The sequence below is a fragment of the Colias philodice genome, chromosome 3 (assembly GCF_061535455.1).
Source record: "Colias philodice isolate Cphi_HAF_F1 chromosome 3, ilColPhil1 Martin Lab GWU primary, whole genome shotgun sequence".
NCBI classification, from domain to species: Eukaryota; Metazoa; Arthropoda; class Insecta; order Lepidoptera; family Pieridae; genus Colias; species Colias philodice.
Window position 1 is genome coordinate 6,287,245 of NC_143088.1, and position 15,961 is coordinate 6,303,205.

Here is a 15,961-nt window from a genome sequence, read left to right on the forward strand (position 1 = left end):
GCTGCAGGTGCTGCACCAGCGGGCCCTGCTGCTGCTGCTGCATGGCGAGCATCTGCTGCCGCACGCGCTGCTGCTGCGTCATCTGTTGCTATGCAGCCCGATAGAGTCCAAATTCGTTCCTCTAATACGGCTGCTGGTACTGCTGCCGCTGCAGGTGCTGCACCAGCGGGCCCTGCTGCTGCTGCTGCATGGCGAGCATCTGCTGCCGCACGCGCTGCTGCTGCGTCATCTGTTGCTATGCAGCCCGATAGAGTCCAAATTCGTTCCTCTAATACGGCTGCTGGTACTGCTGCCGCTGCAGGTGCTGCACCAGCGGGCCCTGCTGCTGCTGCTGCATGGCGAGCATCTGCTGCCGCACGCGCTGCTGCTGCGTCATCTGTTGCTATGCAGCCCGATAGAGTCCAAATTCGTTCCTCTAATACGGCTGCTGGTACTGCTGCCGCTGCAGGTGCTGCACCAGCGGGCCCTGCTGCTGCTGCTGCATGGCGAGCATCTGCTGCCGCACGCGCTGCTGCTGCGTCATCTGTTGCTATGCAGCCCGATAGAGTCCAAATTCGTTCCTCTAATACGGCTGCTGGTACTGCTGCCGCTGCAGGTGCTGCACCAGCGGGCCCTGCTGCTGCTGCTGCATGGCGAGCATCTGCTGCCGCATGCGCTGCTGCTGCGTCATCTGCTGCTGGTACTGTGCGCTCTGCTGCGGCTGCATACCGCGGGGGTACGGTGGGGCCGGACCGCCCATACCGCCCATAGTCACGTTCGGCGCTTGTTGCTGAATAATACAAAATACGATTATTGATATACATATTAGATTTTATTATAAAAATACATAGTAAAAATTCTTCACTATAAACCAACGTGTTGGGTTCAAGTAAAATAACTAAATATGTACTATGATTTAATCTTATAAACTAACCTGTATATATTGCGGTCGAGTATTCTGTCTTTGTTGCGCTAGATACGCCTCTTGGCTTGCACGACCACTCATCATGTTCTGAAAAACAATCAAATTAGTTAAAGTTAAAGTTATAAAATTTCAATCCATCTATTTGATCTAATATTCACTATTAATAAACTCGCAGAGGAACAACATTTATATAGATAAACATATATAAAATAAAAATAGAAATAAAAATTATAATAACTAACCTGTTGGAATGACTGTTGTCCCGGGAATCCTCCCATACCATTTCCCCCTTGAGGGCCCATCGAACCACCTTGACTGTTCATACCACCGATACCGCCCCCTTGGCCCATTTGGCTCATCTGTCCCATAGCCTGACCCATTTGACTCATGCCTTGACCCATTTGTCCCATGCCCTGTGGCATTTGACCAGATTGACCAACACCCTGGTTCATTTGTCCTACGTTTTGACCTATCGAATTAACACTTTGACCCATGGAGTTCACTTGCTGACCCATCTGGTTAACACTTTGACTCATACCCTGTTAACAAAGAATACGTAAAACTCTGTAAGTCATGTATAGTTAAACATTTTTTTTTTATATGCATACACAAGTTTAAAGAAAATGGCACAAGAGGATTAAAGTAATTTTAATGTTATTTCAATTTAATAAACAAACCTGGTTCATCATTTGCTGTTGCCCACCCTGCATCATCTGTTGCGAATAGCCCCCATAGCCTTGTTGCATACCACCGTACTGTCCACCAAACATTTGACCACCCATTCCTCCCATTTGACTACTCGCCATTTGACCACCGGACATTTGCCCGCCTCCCATCTGTCCGCCGGACATTTGGCCGCTGCCCATCTGGTTTGCGCTCATTTGACCAGCGCTCATCTGACCGGGCCCCATTTGTACTCCACCCATTTGACCCATTGGACCCATGCCGCCCATTCCGCTCATGGGATTCATTTGACTGAAATAAAACTTATAATTAAATAAATTGAAAAAAAAACATTTAGTTACAAAGAAGTGTCTTCCAAATGCAGATATTATCAAACAACATCACTAGTTACTATTCTATGATGGCTTATATATTCCTTTTCCCTATTATTTTAATAATATTATATTCCTTAATATTTTATTTAGCAAAGAGAAATAATGTAAAGCAATGAATCATACTTGGGTTGCATTTGCGCCATTTGGTTGGGTTGCATCTGCCGCATGCCTTGTCGCGGGAACGGCCCGCGTGGCTGAGGCGCACCGGGGTAACCACCACTTTGCTACAAAACGTTATTTATTTAATAATAAATATAAAATATTATTTATTTAACAAAAGCATTAAATTGTTTATATAAGGGTATACAATTATTAAGCTTAAGAAGCTTGAACATTATTTTATTATTTTGAAGATCATCATATTAAATGTGCTAAGCTAAAATAAAATATTTTGAAAAGCTAAGAAGAAGTCAAAATCGGATCAAATCTATTTTTCAATGACGAAAATTTAACATGTTTAATAATTACCTGCATTTGAGTCATCTGCGTGAAGGGGAATCGATTTCGCAACATATTGCTGAGCGCCTGTTTCGACTGAGTGTTGGCGGGAGGCGCTACGCCGCGAGGATTCACGCCTGCTGCTTTAAAATCATTTTTAAGTTAATTTACGCTACTAAAACCTTTCTGAATAAATAAATATCCGGGTTTAAATTTAAATAAAGGCGTATACACACCAGGCGGGTTATAATAGTTCTGTCCGGGCGGCGGGAACCACTGCTGCTGCTGCTGCATGAACTGCGGCTGCTGTTGCGCCGACATACCGCCCACGGCACCGCTTTGACCGCCCACACCGCTTGTCTATAACACAATTAATTATAAAATAAATACCATATCAATAAGGAGCATTTTGATGATTGTGTTTTAGGCAATAAGTATTATAATGAATACTCACAGGCGTAGTCGGCTTAGACTTCTTCATTTTGTTCATCTTACAGGACATTTTGCGTCCTTTCCCTGATCCAGTAGGACTTGAATCCAAGCTTCCATTGTCCTTAAATAAATTCAACATATATAAGAACCTACTCATAAAATATACGATTATGTACGTAGTTTAAAAGTTAAAAACTTATTTAAATTTTTATATTAATACCTGTTTACTATCGTTGTTATCAAGGTCCTCAGGCGGCAAAGGCAGCGGCTCCAAGTAATAGCTAAGAGGCTTAACTAAACTATGCGTGTGATACTTCAACAACCTGAATAAGTTTTCATAGAAAAGAATATTCATTAAATATTAAAAAAAAAATGAAAATAGAACTAGGAAATAAGAAATAGATTATTCGTAATTAAATTAATACAAAGAGATTTAATTTAAAAATGTGATAATGCATTATCTTAATTCGGTATTACAACAGATAATGCTTAAGTTATTTATGAATCATCATTACACTCAGCTATCTTTTTAAGAATTTAGGTCATAATAAAGACATATTTCGTTATTTTAAATAAACATTTACCGATGAGCACTTTCATAAGTCAGTGGTTTCCTCTCAATCTTGGTTGCAGCGAACAGAGTCCACGAGAGCGGTGCGGGGTTCCTTCCTCCTTCTACCAGCTCCCAACTCGACACTGACAACTTGTCCGTTAGTCTGAGACCCTGGTACATAACGCAAAATGTTATAATGTTAAAAATAAATAAAAAAAAACATAAAAAATATATGTAGGTATATTAAAAATAGTCCTTTTTACAAAAAAAAAACATGTAAGGAATCATTTTGAGTAAACTACATAGGTATACATATAAAAAATATCGTTTATATAAAAAAATATATATGACATAGCTCACCTGCTTTTTATCACTGTCGAAGCTAGTTATTTTATCACACGCGATCACCTGTGAAAAATTACCATCTTATGAAACATAACTCTAACCAAAAATATATTATTTTAACTAAAAAAAATTGTAAATATACCTCAACAGTATTTTTCGACAGTGGCAACAATTGCCTAACAGCTTGCACACTAGGCCCATGTCTATCGCCGATTTCCTTCTTCAGTTTCTTCATAAGGTTCTGGTAGTGCTTCCTGTTATTATCGTCGCCACCTTCAGCGAGGGTCGAGTGTATCAAAGTCGCTAGCATGTCGATCAATGTTGTGAACAAGTTGCTGCGACACAAACTACAATAAACTCACTGTAGATTAACAATTCCCTTGAAATGCACGCAGCAAGTCAGTATGGAAAATGTGCTGAATATTACTGTTACTCAATATTTTGGTATGTGACAATGGCAATGAAGAGTGATACCAGTACACCAATTATGGATGATGTTAGGTGATTTTCGTTTTTGACTTGCTGCGTGCGTAATGACAGTCTGTTATATAAAAGTTTAATTAAATAATTCATACGGGTTACGCATGTGACCATGGTCTATAGAAGTTTTAAGGACCTGTAAAGTTATAGTAAGTTACACCTCCACTGATTAATCATTTTTCGAAGTTATCAAGGTAGCATCTCTTTTCTTACATGTCTGGAAATGTATGTACAACTCCAGTGTATTCAAGTAATTTAAATTTACAACGTCGGTTTTCATTGGCGACGACATATTATTATGTCAAAATGCAAATAATCTATTAAATTTTGATTGGTTATCTTTGTATCACTATCTTCATAAGAATTTTTTTTTTAATTTTATGGAATAAAGATAAACTATTTAAAAACACGCAGAATTTTATGCTGAATATCTCCACACATCGTAATACATGTATTGTTTCCTTTAATTTCATTCATACTACCCACTAAACTCTCACCCTCACCCACTCAACACCCACACCTACCTATCCCCGTCCGACTAGGGCCCTTCCGGCCTCCTCCACTCAAGCGACAGCCCAAGCCGAGGTTCGAGATCCCCGTCAAGGGGGGACGCCCTTGTGCATGTCGCTACCAGGGTGAACCTTCAGTTCACCCCCGCGTCCGCGTTAAAATATAGTAGCCCTTCTGGCTAACATTGAGAATCACCACACAAAAAAAAACCTACCTATTATTATACGCGTCAATCACTTGATGCGCCACGAGTTGCGTCAGCAGCACCGCCCAGTCTGACGTCAGCTGATAAGATCGTCTAATCGCGTCAAACATGCCGCCCGCTAGCGAGAAGCGCAACTGCAGCGCTTCGGGGGCCGCTTCCTCTTGCCACGTGTCACCGCACGCCGCACGCTCGTGGTCTCGCGCGTGGTTTAAATAGTGCTGCAGTTGCGCGTGGATCGAGCTGAGCAGACTCTCCTATTGAATGTATTAATTTATATTAACTTTATTGCACATAATATAATGTAAAGAATAAAAAAATTACAAAAGTGTAAGATGCAGTAGGCGGTTATATCACTATAATATTATAACAGATATTATAATGGTAAAAGAAAATCGAATGAAAACTATATTGCGTTTTCACACAACATTAAATCATAACGACAGGTGCACTTAAATGACTAGTAATAAATTTGCGCAAGTATCGTTGCGGCTTTTAACATGTAAACGCTCGCGCAAGTGGACTTCTGCAAGTCGCACGTATATGGTAAACTGCAGTGGGGAGTCAGTGGAAACAGTTGTCAATTGCCCTCTACAATAAACTGTGGTAGTTGCTTGCTAATGGTCTCTTCAAAGCTTTACCTTTTGATCATCCTGATGCCGCAAACAAGTGAGTATAAGCGATAGCAATGGTTCATTCGCGAGCCGTAGAGCAGATGCAGCGCAGGCGCAGGCCGACCCGCACGCAGACCCGCCCACACCGCGCTTACCGCCTCCACCACCACCCGCCGAACTAAATATTATAGAAACTTCATGTAAGTAAACATACGATAAGATGTCATGTGTTGTTCTTCGCCGAAAAAATGGCTGATGAGAAGATAATTTGACACATTGGCATGGATTTCTTAGCTACATCGTTTTGCAAAAACATAACCATGAATATTTTCGTTTATTGAATACAAATTGCATTGAACTATGAATGAGAAATAAATTCTTTGTCTAAATTATCAGAGATTTCATTATTTAAAGATTTCTTATTCTTTTTTTGCGCTAGTAATAGAAAGAACAGGATTCAGGATTTTTTAACTGGATTTATAATTGACACTAAGAATGTCTCACCCTTTATAGCTAGGGCTCTGATGGCTCTTGCAGTCTCGATGCGAGCCGCCGCCCCCGCTTCCCCCGCCCGAACAATTACCGCTACAACCCGCACCCCAACCACTCTCTAGGATCTGAATAACATAAAATATTTACATATTAAGCACATGAAATAATCTGAGAATGTACATTTAACTGGATTATTAAGTGAAGGCCCTTTAAAAAAATCTTTCATATTCACTACAAAGCTATCCAGATTATACTGGTTCTGTTATTCTATTTAATCTTTGAAGTTTTACATGGTTTATGTTTTCCATAGACAACAAGTACTATCAAAACTCTTTGCATTCCACCAAATTTAACATCTTTTGAATGATTACCAAAACAAACGAAAAGCGAACTTTATTATAATTTGTGGATACACCACTGATAAAATCAATTCACCATAGTTTACCTGTCCAGCCTGCTTGAGCACGCGGCCCTGCACAGCCGGCGGCAGCTTCGCGACGAGCGGCGCCACCAACCACACCGACTGCGACCACTTGCTCGTGCTTACTACCCCACGTTCCGTTCCCATCCTAGCACACATCATATGATTATTTAGTTCTAAGTCATGTGAAGAAATAATTCATTAAATTAAGTGTTTTTGAAGTGAAAACTTCTTTAGCGGCGTTGGGTATAAAATCTTAAACTCGCGTCAGGACACGTGACTTGATCGAAAAAGCGTAAGACTGATGGATATCAAACACGCTCAACGTTAATAATCAAGTTTTCACTTCTGCCGGCACTCCCGGAGTGCAACTCAATGACTCTATTATACTAGTAGACGCGGCATACGCCCACATCATTGCACTAAAAAACAGCGCAATTAATACATACCTACTTACTAACGCATTATCACCAATACAGTTGTTCTCTCTTTCACTCTCACGCACGAGACATAATGCATGTCTCACTCATGTACTTCGTAATAACAACTGCCGATTAAAATATAAAAAGAACGTCCAGCCACGACGCTGAATGGTGCGTGACTAAGTGAAACTCGGGCACTTAGCTGAGTTTTTTCTTGCCAAAATAGAGAGCGGGTAACGTATCTAGCTTTTTTATATATCATAGGTGCAACCCGTCTTTTTTTTTAAAGTTGATTTTCTGGATTTCAAATCTCCAGAACTCTCTCTTAAAACTTTCAGGAACTATAGAACTATGGTGTATACTAACGAAACTCCATTTATTTCAAGCTCATCTGAAAAGTGCTCTGCTATGTTCACAGACTATTTATTTTAAATATCAATCGAAATTTGAAATTGTAGGAATAATTTTACGGTTAGAAAAAGTCAGAACCTTGTTAGAAAAAGATCATCAATTGCTCCAAGTTCTTTTAAAAAGTGTTTTATACTAACCTGTCTTTATCAGGCGGCGGTGGAGCTGGTTGCTGGAACACGTTGATAACCGCTCGAGAGACCGTATCCAACCACGCGCTCAGCTCCGACGTACCGCTCCCGAACTGCTTGAACATCAGCTGCAGGTCCAGCCACGACATGCGGAGCGACCATTGCTCCAAGTTCTACGGAATAATTTGCTAATTAAATATATATGGTGATTTAAAATTATTAAAATAAGTCTACCAAATTATCGAAGCCAAAAAGGGAGATTAAATTTTCAGGGTTTACATGATGAATGTATATTATATCCGCTTACTGCAAGAACAGATTATATGAAGAAGTATGACAATTTTATCGTTATAATTTTATCGTATTGTTCAATTTAAAGCTGCTGCTTTAAGAGAATTGTATTAAGACAGTATTGAAGAAGAAATGTAATCACCTCTAGTAGCCTCGTGATCATGGTCTTTTGATCTAGATCAGGATGGGTGTGACTTGCCGAATCCGGATAACATATCATGTGTAATAATCTGAAAAAGACAATTTCATATTACAGAATAAAAATAATTTTAACAAAAAAGAAGAAACTCGAAAATTATCTGTTAATTCGATAAAATATGTTACCTTTGGTTTTGTCTCGGTGTAAGCATCGGATCCAACAACATATCAGGATGGTAAAGTTCGTCCGGGTTCTGTAAACATTTCTGCAGAACCCATTCTTCTGAACAGATCTCAGCGAGTACCCGCCTCGCTAGTGAAGATAAAGATTGCGAAGAATCTAATAACGTCGAACCGACACCACCGTTCCCTCTGCAATATTATTAAGACTTATATTATTGTAATTAAATTTAATTGCAGAATAGGTATTAAAATGTAATTTCCATTAACAACACAATATGTTATTTACAAAATGTATCCCATTTTAGAATGATTTGGGTAGAGGTTAGAGGGTGTGTGAAATAACCTTTTATGTACACAAGGAATTTTGGGGCAGAGACAATGCAATGAAATGAGTAGACACATTAACACATAAAGCAATATCGAGAAGTTCACAAACAGGATTTTTATTTTTAAATTATAGCACAGTATATTAATTATATCTATGTCTTGACACAATGAAATAAAATATTGGTTTTTTCAACAATGCTACTGTGATAATAAATAATTATTTTAACCAATTATTGTAATAAAATTGTTAGTTCCCTTTCAACGGCGCATTTTTTTAAAACAAATAGAGCATAGTTGTTTCTGTTTACAGCAATTCAGGAATCACATTAGGCCTTTTTTAGAGTTTACTTTAAAATAAGGTATCAACTAAATTAATATGAACTAATAAATATGTATAAATAAATAGTTATACAGAAACAACTATAGCCCATCCATTTTATATAATTCCCACAGAGTGAAGTGACAGGATGACCAAACGACCACAAGTCAGTGATACCATGATAGGATGAAGGTGCTGTAACTCATAAAAAAAGAAAACAAACCTAGGCGTTTTATGGCCCCCACTCATCTCTGTTTCTACCATCCTAAGAATGAAAAATAAATGCTAATAAATAATAAGCATTTTAATTAAATTTGTAGATTTTTTTGTATAATACATATTGCTATAATATATATTTTTTTAAATATACGACGAAATTAGTTATTGAAACAATTAATATTTATTTACGTAATTAAACATTTCAATCATTTTTTTTATTATCCTTTACTTTAACAGATACAATTTAACACTATTTTAACTATCACTGATCCCTAGTCACAATATGATGATATTTTTCATAATTAATAGATAAATAAATAACATTACTTACGATATGAGATCAAGCTGTGCATCGCTGGGCACAGTGTCACTAGTGCCCAGTATGTGTGAAAGTTCGCTAGATTTCTTTCCACTCGGTTTGCTGAGATCTCTCGCTGTGGAATCTCCGACCACTGTTATAGATAAAATATTCTTATGATATGTATATGAGTTTTATAAGTAGAGCATGAATTTAATTTAGAAACGTGTAAAGGACAATAATTTATATACTTACAAGAAATTAACAATATGATATGAATTTAGATAGATATTTAGGCAAGGAAACATTCAAATGCATATGACTAAAAAAAATTTTGCAGAATCAAGAAGAATAATTGAAAACAGACGGCGCTGTCTCCGTAATAGGGTCCCGTTTTACGGAGTTCATTTACTGTCCCGTTTACCATAACTTTTACGTGATTGAAGGGACACCAGAGTCTACGTACTAGACTCGTTAGTCAGCAGAATCCGCCGCTCCTTAATATTCTTAGAATTAAAAAAGACGGGTTGCACTCCGGGAGTGCCGGCAGAAGTGAAAACTTGATTATTAACGTTGAGCATGTTTGATATCCATCCGTCTTACGCTTTTTCGATCAGGTCACGTGTCCTGACGCGAGTTTAAGATTTTATACCCATTACAGAAAAAGTGCTCAACGCCGCTAAAGAAGTTTTCACTTCAAAAATGATCATTACTGAGTATAGCCTTAAGCGTGGCTAGCACGGGCCCGACGCCGATGTTCTTGTGCGCGGCGGCCAGCAGGTGCCGGTCGCACGACAGCCGCACGCCCGCGCCGCTCCCGCCCGGCCCCGGGGACGTGGACACGCTGTATAGACCTGCGTGTGGACGATACAATATTATGTATAAATGAGTGAATACTGTGCATAGAATACTAAATGTATTTATTTCTATAAAACACTACCTACGTGTTAAAAAGACGTGTATGCCGAGAACACGTGTCAGAAGTGAAACTTCTTTGACGAAATTCAAAGATACCAAAATCGTTGCCTTACTTCATGACACGACGTGAAGTAAAATTTCAAGCTCGCCATAATGGCCATCATAATGCGAGCTTGAAATTTTACTCTTTACGCGCCTTAAGAAATTTAACTTCAAAAACATTTAGATGGGAACTTTTGTTTTTAAATATCTTTCCGTTCAAGAAATAAGAATTATGGTTTTATATTAGATAATGTAAATAAATATGCTTTATGCATACAACAACGTATTTAAAACGTTCATTGAAAATGTTGTTAGCAATCTTTTTCCAAGAAACCTTTAAAAACAGAACAAGCTAACCTGGTTGCGGAGTATCTACAGTTTTAAACAGCCTCAGCAGCAAGTGGCAAGTGAGTCTCGCGCCCGCGTCAGGTGACGGCGCGTTAGCGGGGTGGTTCACCTTCACGAGAGATGGCAAAGCGGCGTGCCGGACAAAGTCTTCAAGTGAAAAGCAGTGTCGTGCTGGTTGGAGAAAATAATCGTGAATCAATATTTTATTTTATTTTGTTGTAATTACTTATAACACCTTTAAAAATATACATCTTATTGTAAAAGCAATATATACGTATTTATTCATTCAATTCTTAGATTTTTCGGGTTTCGATATGTATGTTACAGTCAAAACCCTGAACCAGTCAATATCCTTATTGACTGATTTTATCTGACAAAATCAGTTAATAAGGTTATTGACCGACACCCTTAGTGACTGATTTAAAGACCTTATTGACTGATTTAAAGAGCAGACATTCAGTCAATATAGGTTTTAACTTTAACCAACGTACTGAATAGATTTTAACACTTAAATCTTTCTGTAATGGGCAAGTAAAACAATAGCGAGTCGGTTCTGGCGTGAGGGTCGCAGTTCAAACCTAACCTAACCTACTGGGTCGAATTTGACACTAGTCAATAAGGTTATTGACTAAGGGTGTCGGTCAATAACCTTATTAACTGATTTTGTCAGATAAAATCAGTCAATAAGGATATTAACCGACGCCCTTAGTCAATAACCTTATTGACTAATTTTACCGGTCAATAAGGATATTGACTGGTTCAGGGTTTTGACTATATCATCTATAATTATTTTTATGAATCCGGTTCATAACATATATTTTGTAATTTATTAAATACTATTATAAGAAATGAATTAGTTAGACGCTGCGTCTTATATCTGTTTAGGGTAGAGCTGCAGCAGCACGCCGGCCGGCGGGCAGCGTGCGGGACAGCTCACCGACGAGTATGCAAGTGAAGACGGCGAGCGCGTCGTGCGCGGCCGCGTCGTGCAGGTCGCGGTGGTGCATCAGGTCGGGGTACAGCGGCGGCGGCGCGGCGTGCGGCGCGGCCGCGGGGTAGTGCTGCGCGCCGCACGCCGGCCGGCGGGCAGCGTGCGGGACAGCTCACCGACGAGTATGCAAGTGAAGACGGCGAGCGCGTCGTGCGCGGCCGCGTCGTGCAGGTCGCGGTGGTGCATCAGGTCGGGGTACAGCGGCGGCGGCGCGGCGTGCGGCGCGGCCGCGGGGTAGTGCTGCGCGCCGCACGCCGGCCGGCGGGCAGCGTGCGGGACAGCTCACCGACGAGTATGCAAGTGAAGACGGCGAGCGCGTCGTGCGCGGCCGCGTCGTGCAGGTCGCGGTGGTGCATCAGGTCGGGGTACAGCGGCGGCGGCGCGGCGTGCGGCGCGGCCGCGGGGTAGTGCTGCGCGCCGCACGCCGGCCGGCGGGCAGCGTGCGGGACAGCTCACCGACGAGTATGCAAGTGAAGACGGCGAGCGCGTCGTGCGCGGCCGCGTCGTGCAGGTCGCGGTGGTGCATCAGGTCGGGGTACAGCGGCGGCGGCGCGGCGTGCGGCGCGGCCGCGGGGTAGTGCTGCGCGCCGCACAGCGCCACCAGCGCGCCCAGCCACTCCGCCGCCAGCCCGCTGCACCACGCCGTCATCTCCGCGCACGCCACGCCCAGCTCGTTCACTCTAAACAGTCAAATTAGATTACGTACACGTCACGTGCGTATTTAAGTTTGCGAAATACGCACGTAACGAGTATATACGTGATACGTACGTATTTTTTAAGTTAACGTACACGTAAAGCACGCGGCGTATTAAAACACCTATTTTCACGTCATACAAGTCCAATAAAAAAGGAATGCTTACATATTACGTAGAAATAATCAAACGTAAAACACGGGCGTAGCTAGCCATGGGCTCAAGGAACTATATGCAACTATATGTACCCAAAGTCATATCCCGGTCTTCGAACCTCAAATGCGATGGCATTTGCGATTGCACTAATTTTTCTTACAGTTCATGTAACATAGAAGTTTTTCGTGCGTTATCGAATTACACACGAAAAAAGAAAATAGCTGAAGAATTAGAAAATATTCGAATAATCGAATTATTCTTATTCAAAAAACCTTATTGTTCACCTACCACACCACGAAATAGATCCAAAAATGTGTCCCTATCTTCAGCCGTTTGGTCGCTGGGCGTATGACAATTTGTAAGTCAGTTAATGTAGAGGTAAATAATACTAATGTTTAGGTCTCATTTTCTGTGTCGACTGTCGACTTTCGAGAATCGAGTGTGAATTTTCTTACGGATATTAAGCTTAGTAGTTAGTGCCTGGATAATACAATTTTTAGATTTGGTTAGGTACGGTCAGCCAAGAAAGTGGTGTACCAGTTTTGATTTAGTTTCCCAGTCATCGAAAATTACAACAAGGTTCGTTATAAAAAGATATTACTGAAAGAGACAACATTATCATGACGTCAACCTATGTATTTAGTATTCATACGTCATATGTCACATATAAGTACATGACATTTTAACCTTTAGTATAAATGAAAAGGACATTAGTTCCTACAAAGCAATTGAAATGTTTCCAAACAAAAGTAATAAAAACTATTTAGACAGTGCGCGCACGAGCAACTTTGTCTCCGCAACTATTTTGTCTCTCCCACCTATGGGCTAGTATGAAAGTGCGCGCACGTAGCGACGCAACTCCCCATACAAATTGATGGGAGAGACAAAATAGTTGCGGAGACAAAGTTGCTCGTGCGCGCTATGTCTTAAATAGACAACCGAATTCCATTTGAAAAAGAAAACTGACAATTGACATTTTGTCAAATATATGCAAAAAATAACGTAATAAATTTCATGTTCGTGATAACTCCTTATGCGAGTGTGGCTTAGCCGAAGGTGACAATGATCATATATTTTTTGAGTGCCCTAAACGAAATTCCTCACTTTTGGATCTCCTTCCCCCTGATGTTCCCCGCCCCACTAATTTTAAATGTTTATTGTGTTTGGTTCCCTCCTCATTTGTTAACGTTTTATCCAAATTTATCCACCTCAATAATCTTAAATTTTAATGCTTTGCTTTTGTATATGTCCTGTTTGGTTATCCAGGTAAGACTGATCCAGCATTTGAACTGCTCAATCTCTTCCGTGATTTTTCCTCAGCACAGAGCATCAAGTTGCTACATTATAACCGTAGTCACTGAAATAAACGTTCAATTTTGATCTGTGCACACATGACACTTGACACTGGCAGAATCCGTCCTTTTGGGATTGGGAAGGCCATAGACAAAAAAGAAGAAGAAGAAGAACGTAATAAATTAATGCTCGTCTGAACTTCGCCAGAGAGCACTTAGAGTTTGATTGGTCTAATACAGTGTTTTGTGATGAAAAAACGTTTAAGGTGATTGCAACGATCTGTTCCCAGCCAATATCCCGCTAGATGGCGCTGAATTCTACATTTCTAGTTTATTTGAGTTTTTGCGTAATTGGAATAGTCATCAAACCTAGGAATAGTCATGGCGGTTACTGAATATTATATTTTATTGAAATATGTTATATCATTGCCTTAAAATCCACCCAATTCGGTAAAATTATGCGTTTTAACATCTGTCATTGCATACAGGGTCGTTTACACACACAGACGTATACAAAAATGATAAAGATTTAACTCTAGATGGCGTGAATGTAAAGCGCGTCACACACGGTGAAGATACTACCTATAATATTTTATCTAATCTAGTAATATTTTATATTACAGTATCTTAAGGTATCCGGTATCAGCGTTCTGACCATCATTTTTCTTTTTTCGCTGTAGAACCGCCATCCTGTTACAAATGACCCACAAAGGAGAATGACCACGGGTGGTATCGGTAAAATTTTAGTTGTGCCACGTATTCGTTATATTGTTAATTCCTATTTGTATTTATAATGATCATATGTATCAATATTAAGTCTTAATTAAACCGGATAAATTGAAATAATAGTAAAAGTAAAAGTTTTTCTTTTGAAACATGTATGAACTTTCGCATTAGTAGGAAGTAGGATTGTTATAAAAATAAAAGTTATATTTGTTGGCGTAAACTATTTTATTGTAATTTTGGGAAATAAATAATGTCAAAATTGATTACCTACAATAAAACGCAGTTTTATTTTATTACCTACATTACACTATTGTTTTTTTTTAATCAAAACATGTATTTCGATCGAGAGGGTAGTTCGATCTCTCGAACGTTCAACAGCTGTTTTCTGTTCTGCCTATTTTATTTTACATTTATATTTAATTTAAGTGAATCTAAGTATCAATCTTCTTTGAAAACATTTTAAAGTTCAATCTAAATAATAAAAATAAATAAAATGCAGTGCTCAGCGTGCCACAACCTAATAAAAAAAGACGAAGTCGTTTGTTCTAAGTGTAATGAGTGTTATCATCTGCTATGTATAAATATGAGTGTTACTTATTATAATATTCATTATAAAAATTCCAATCGAAAATGGTTATGTCCAACTTGTTCTAATGTTACGCAACGTAGAAAAGGCGAAAATACACCCGTGAGGAGACTGCATGAACCAGGTATGGAGGACAGTATAATGTCTTGTGAGGACATGGCTCAGGATATGTCAATTACAAGTGTCCCTTTGGAACAAGCCTCTATCACACTAAACCAATTTTCTGCTTTACTTGAGTCTAAATTCGTCGATATGGAGACAAAACTTACCAGTAATTTTAAAACCGAAATTAACATGGCTATGAATGGTTTAAAGAAGGAATTAAATGAAACCACCGACTTCCTATTTTCACAATTAAAGGACCTCAAAAGTGAATTATCAACTTACCGTGAGCGCATAAATAACTTAGAATCCGAGAACACTTCATTGCATTTGAAACTGTCTCAACTATGTAAACAACAGCCTACTTCACAGGAGACCGTAAATATGCACACTACTATCAAACAATTACAACTAGAAATTAATCAACGCGATCAGGCGGGCCTACTTAATGATGTCGAAGTATCAGGTATACCGGAATTCGATGGAGAATCAGCCTCACATATAGCGATTACTTTAGCGAACAAACTCGGGATATCTTTAGATGAACGCGACATCGTGTCCGCGCGTCGTGTCGGTTCTAAACGCCGGTTGACAACTGATGGAACTAATTATGATTTAGATGTAAACAACCGTGTGCGCCCCCTGTGCATTAGTTTTTCAAGACGCTCGCTGCGTGATGATTTCTTAAAAAACGCTCGAGTACGGCGTGGCACTACAACCACGGACCTTGGTCTTCCGAATCATGATGCAAGACGAGTCCATATCCACGAAAGACTGACACCTAAAAATCGTGTCATTTTCGGTAAAGCCAGGTCTTTGGGCAAAGCTTTGCAGTGGCGATATATTTGGTCCCGTGAGGGCCGTGTTTTTGCAAGGCGTACGGATTCTAGTACAATACATAGATTACAAACAGAAGAAGACAT

General features: G+C 39.8%; 1 protein-coding gene across 1 annotated transcript in view; it reads right to left on the reverse strand.

Moving 5' to 3' along the window:
- Positions 1-460: 460 nt before the first annotated feature.
- Positions 461-15,961, reverse strand: part of LOC149489683 (mediator of RNA polymerase II transcription subunit 12-like) — a 45,934-nt gene continuing 30,433 nt past the window's right edge. The window contains exons 26-49 of the mRNA XM_089714501.1: positions 11,941-12,164; positions 10,503-10,664; positions 9,899-10,039; positions 9,219-9,339; positions 8,892-8,933; positions 8,026-8,211; positions 7,844-7,931; positions 7,420-7,583; positions 6,474-6,597; positions 6,041-6,153; positions 5,564-5,714; positions 4,935-5,179; positions 3,873-4,077; positions 3,746-3,793; positions 3,417-3,556; positions 3,053-3,155; positions 2,855-2,953; positions 2,637-2,760; positions 2,431-2,543; positions 2,086-2,186; positions 1,582-1,879; positions 1,147-1,443; positions 914-991; positions 461-769 (exon numbers count right to left, since the gene is read on the reverse strand). Coding sequence (XP_089570627.1) covers positions 563-769; positions 914-991; positions 1,147-1,443; positions 1,582-1,879; positions 2,086-2,186; positions 2,431-2,543; positions 2,637-2,760; positions 2,855-2,953; positions 3,053-3,155; positions 3,417-3,556; positions 3,746-3,793; positions 3,873-4,077; positions 4,935-5,179; positions 5,564-5,714; positions 6,041-6,153; positions 6,474-6,597; positions 7,420-7,583; positions 7,844-7,931; positions 8,026-8,211; positions 8,892-8,933; positions 9,219-9,339; positions 9,899-10,039; positions 10,503-10,664; positions 11,941-12,164 — 3,574 coding nt within the window. The 3' untranslated portion in view covers positions 461-562. The remainder of the gene's footprint in view (positions 770-913; positions 992-1,146; positions 1,444-1,581; positions 1,880-2,085; positions 2,187-2,430; positions 2,544-2,636; positions 2,761-2,854; positions 2,954-3,052; positions 3,156-3,416; positions 3,557-3,745; positions 3,794-3,872; positions 4,078-4,934; positions 5,180-5,563; positions 5,715-6,040; positions 6,154-6,473; positions 6,598-7,419; positions 7,584-7,843; positions 7,932-8,025; positions 8,212-8,891; positions 8,934-9,218; positions 9,340-9,898; positions 10,040-10,502; positions 10,665-11,940; positions 12,165-15,961) is intronic.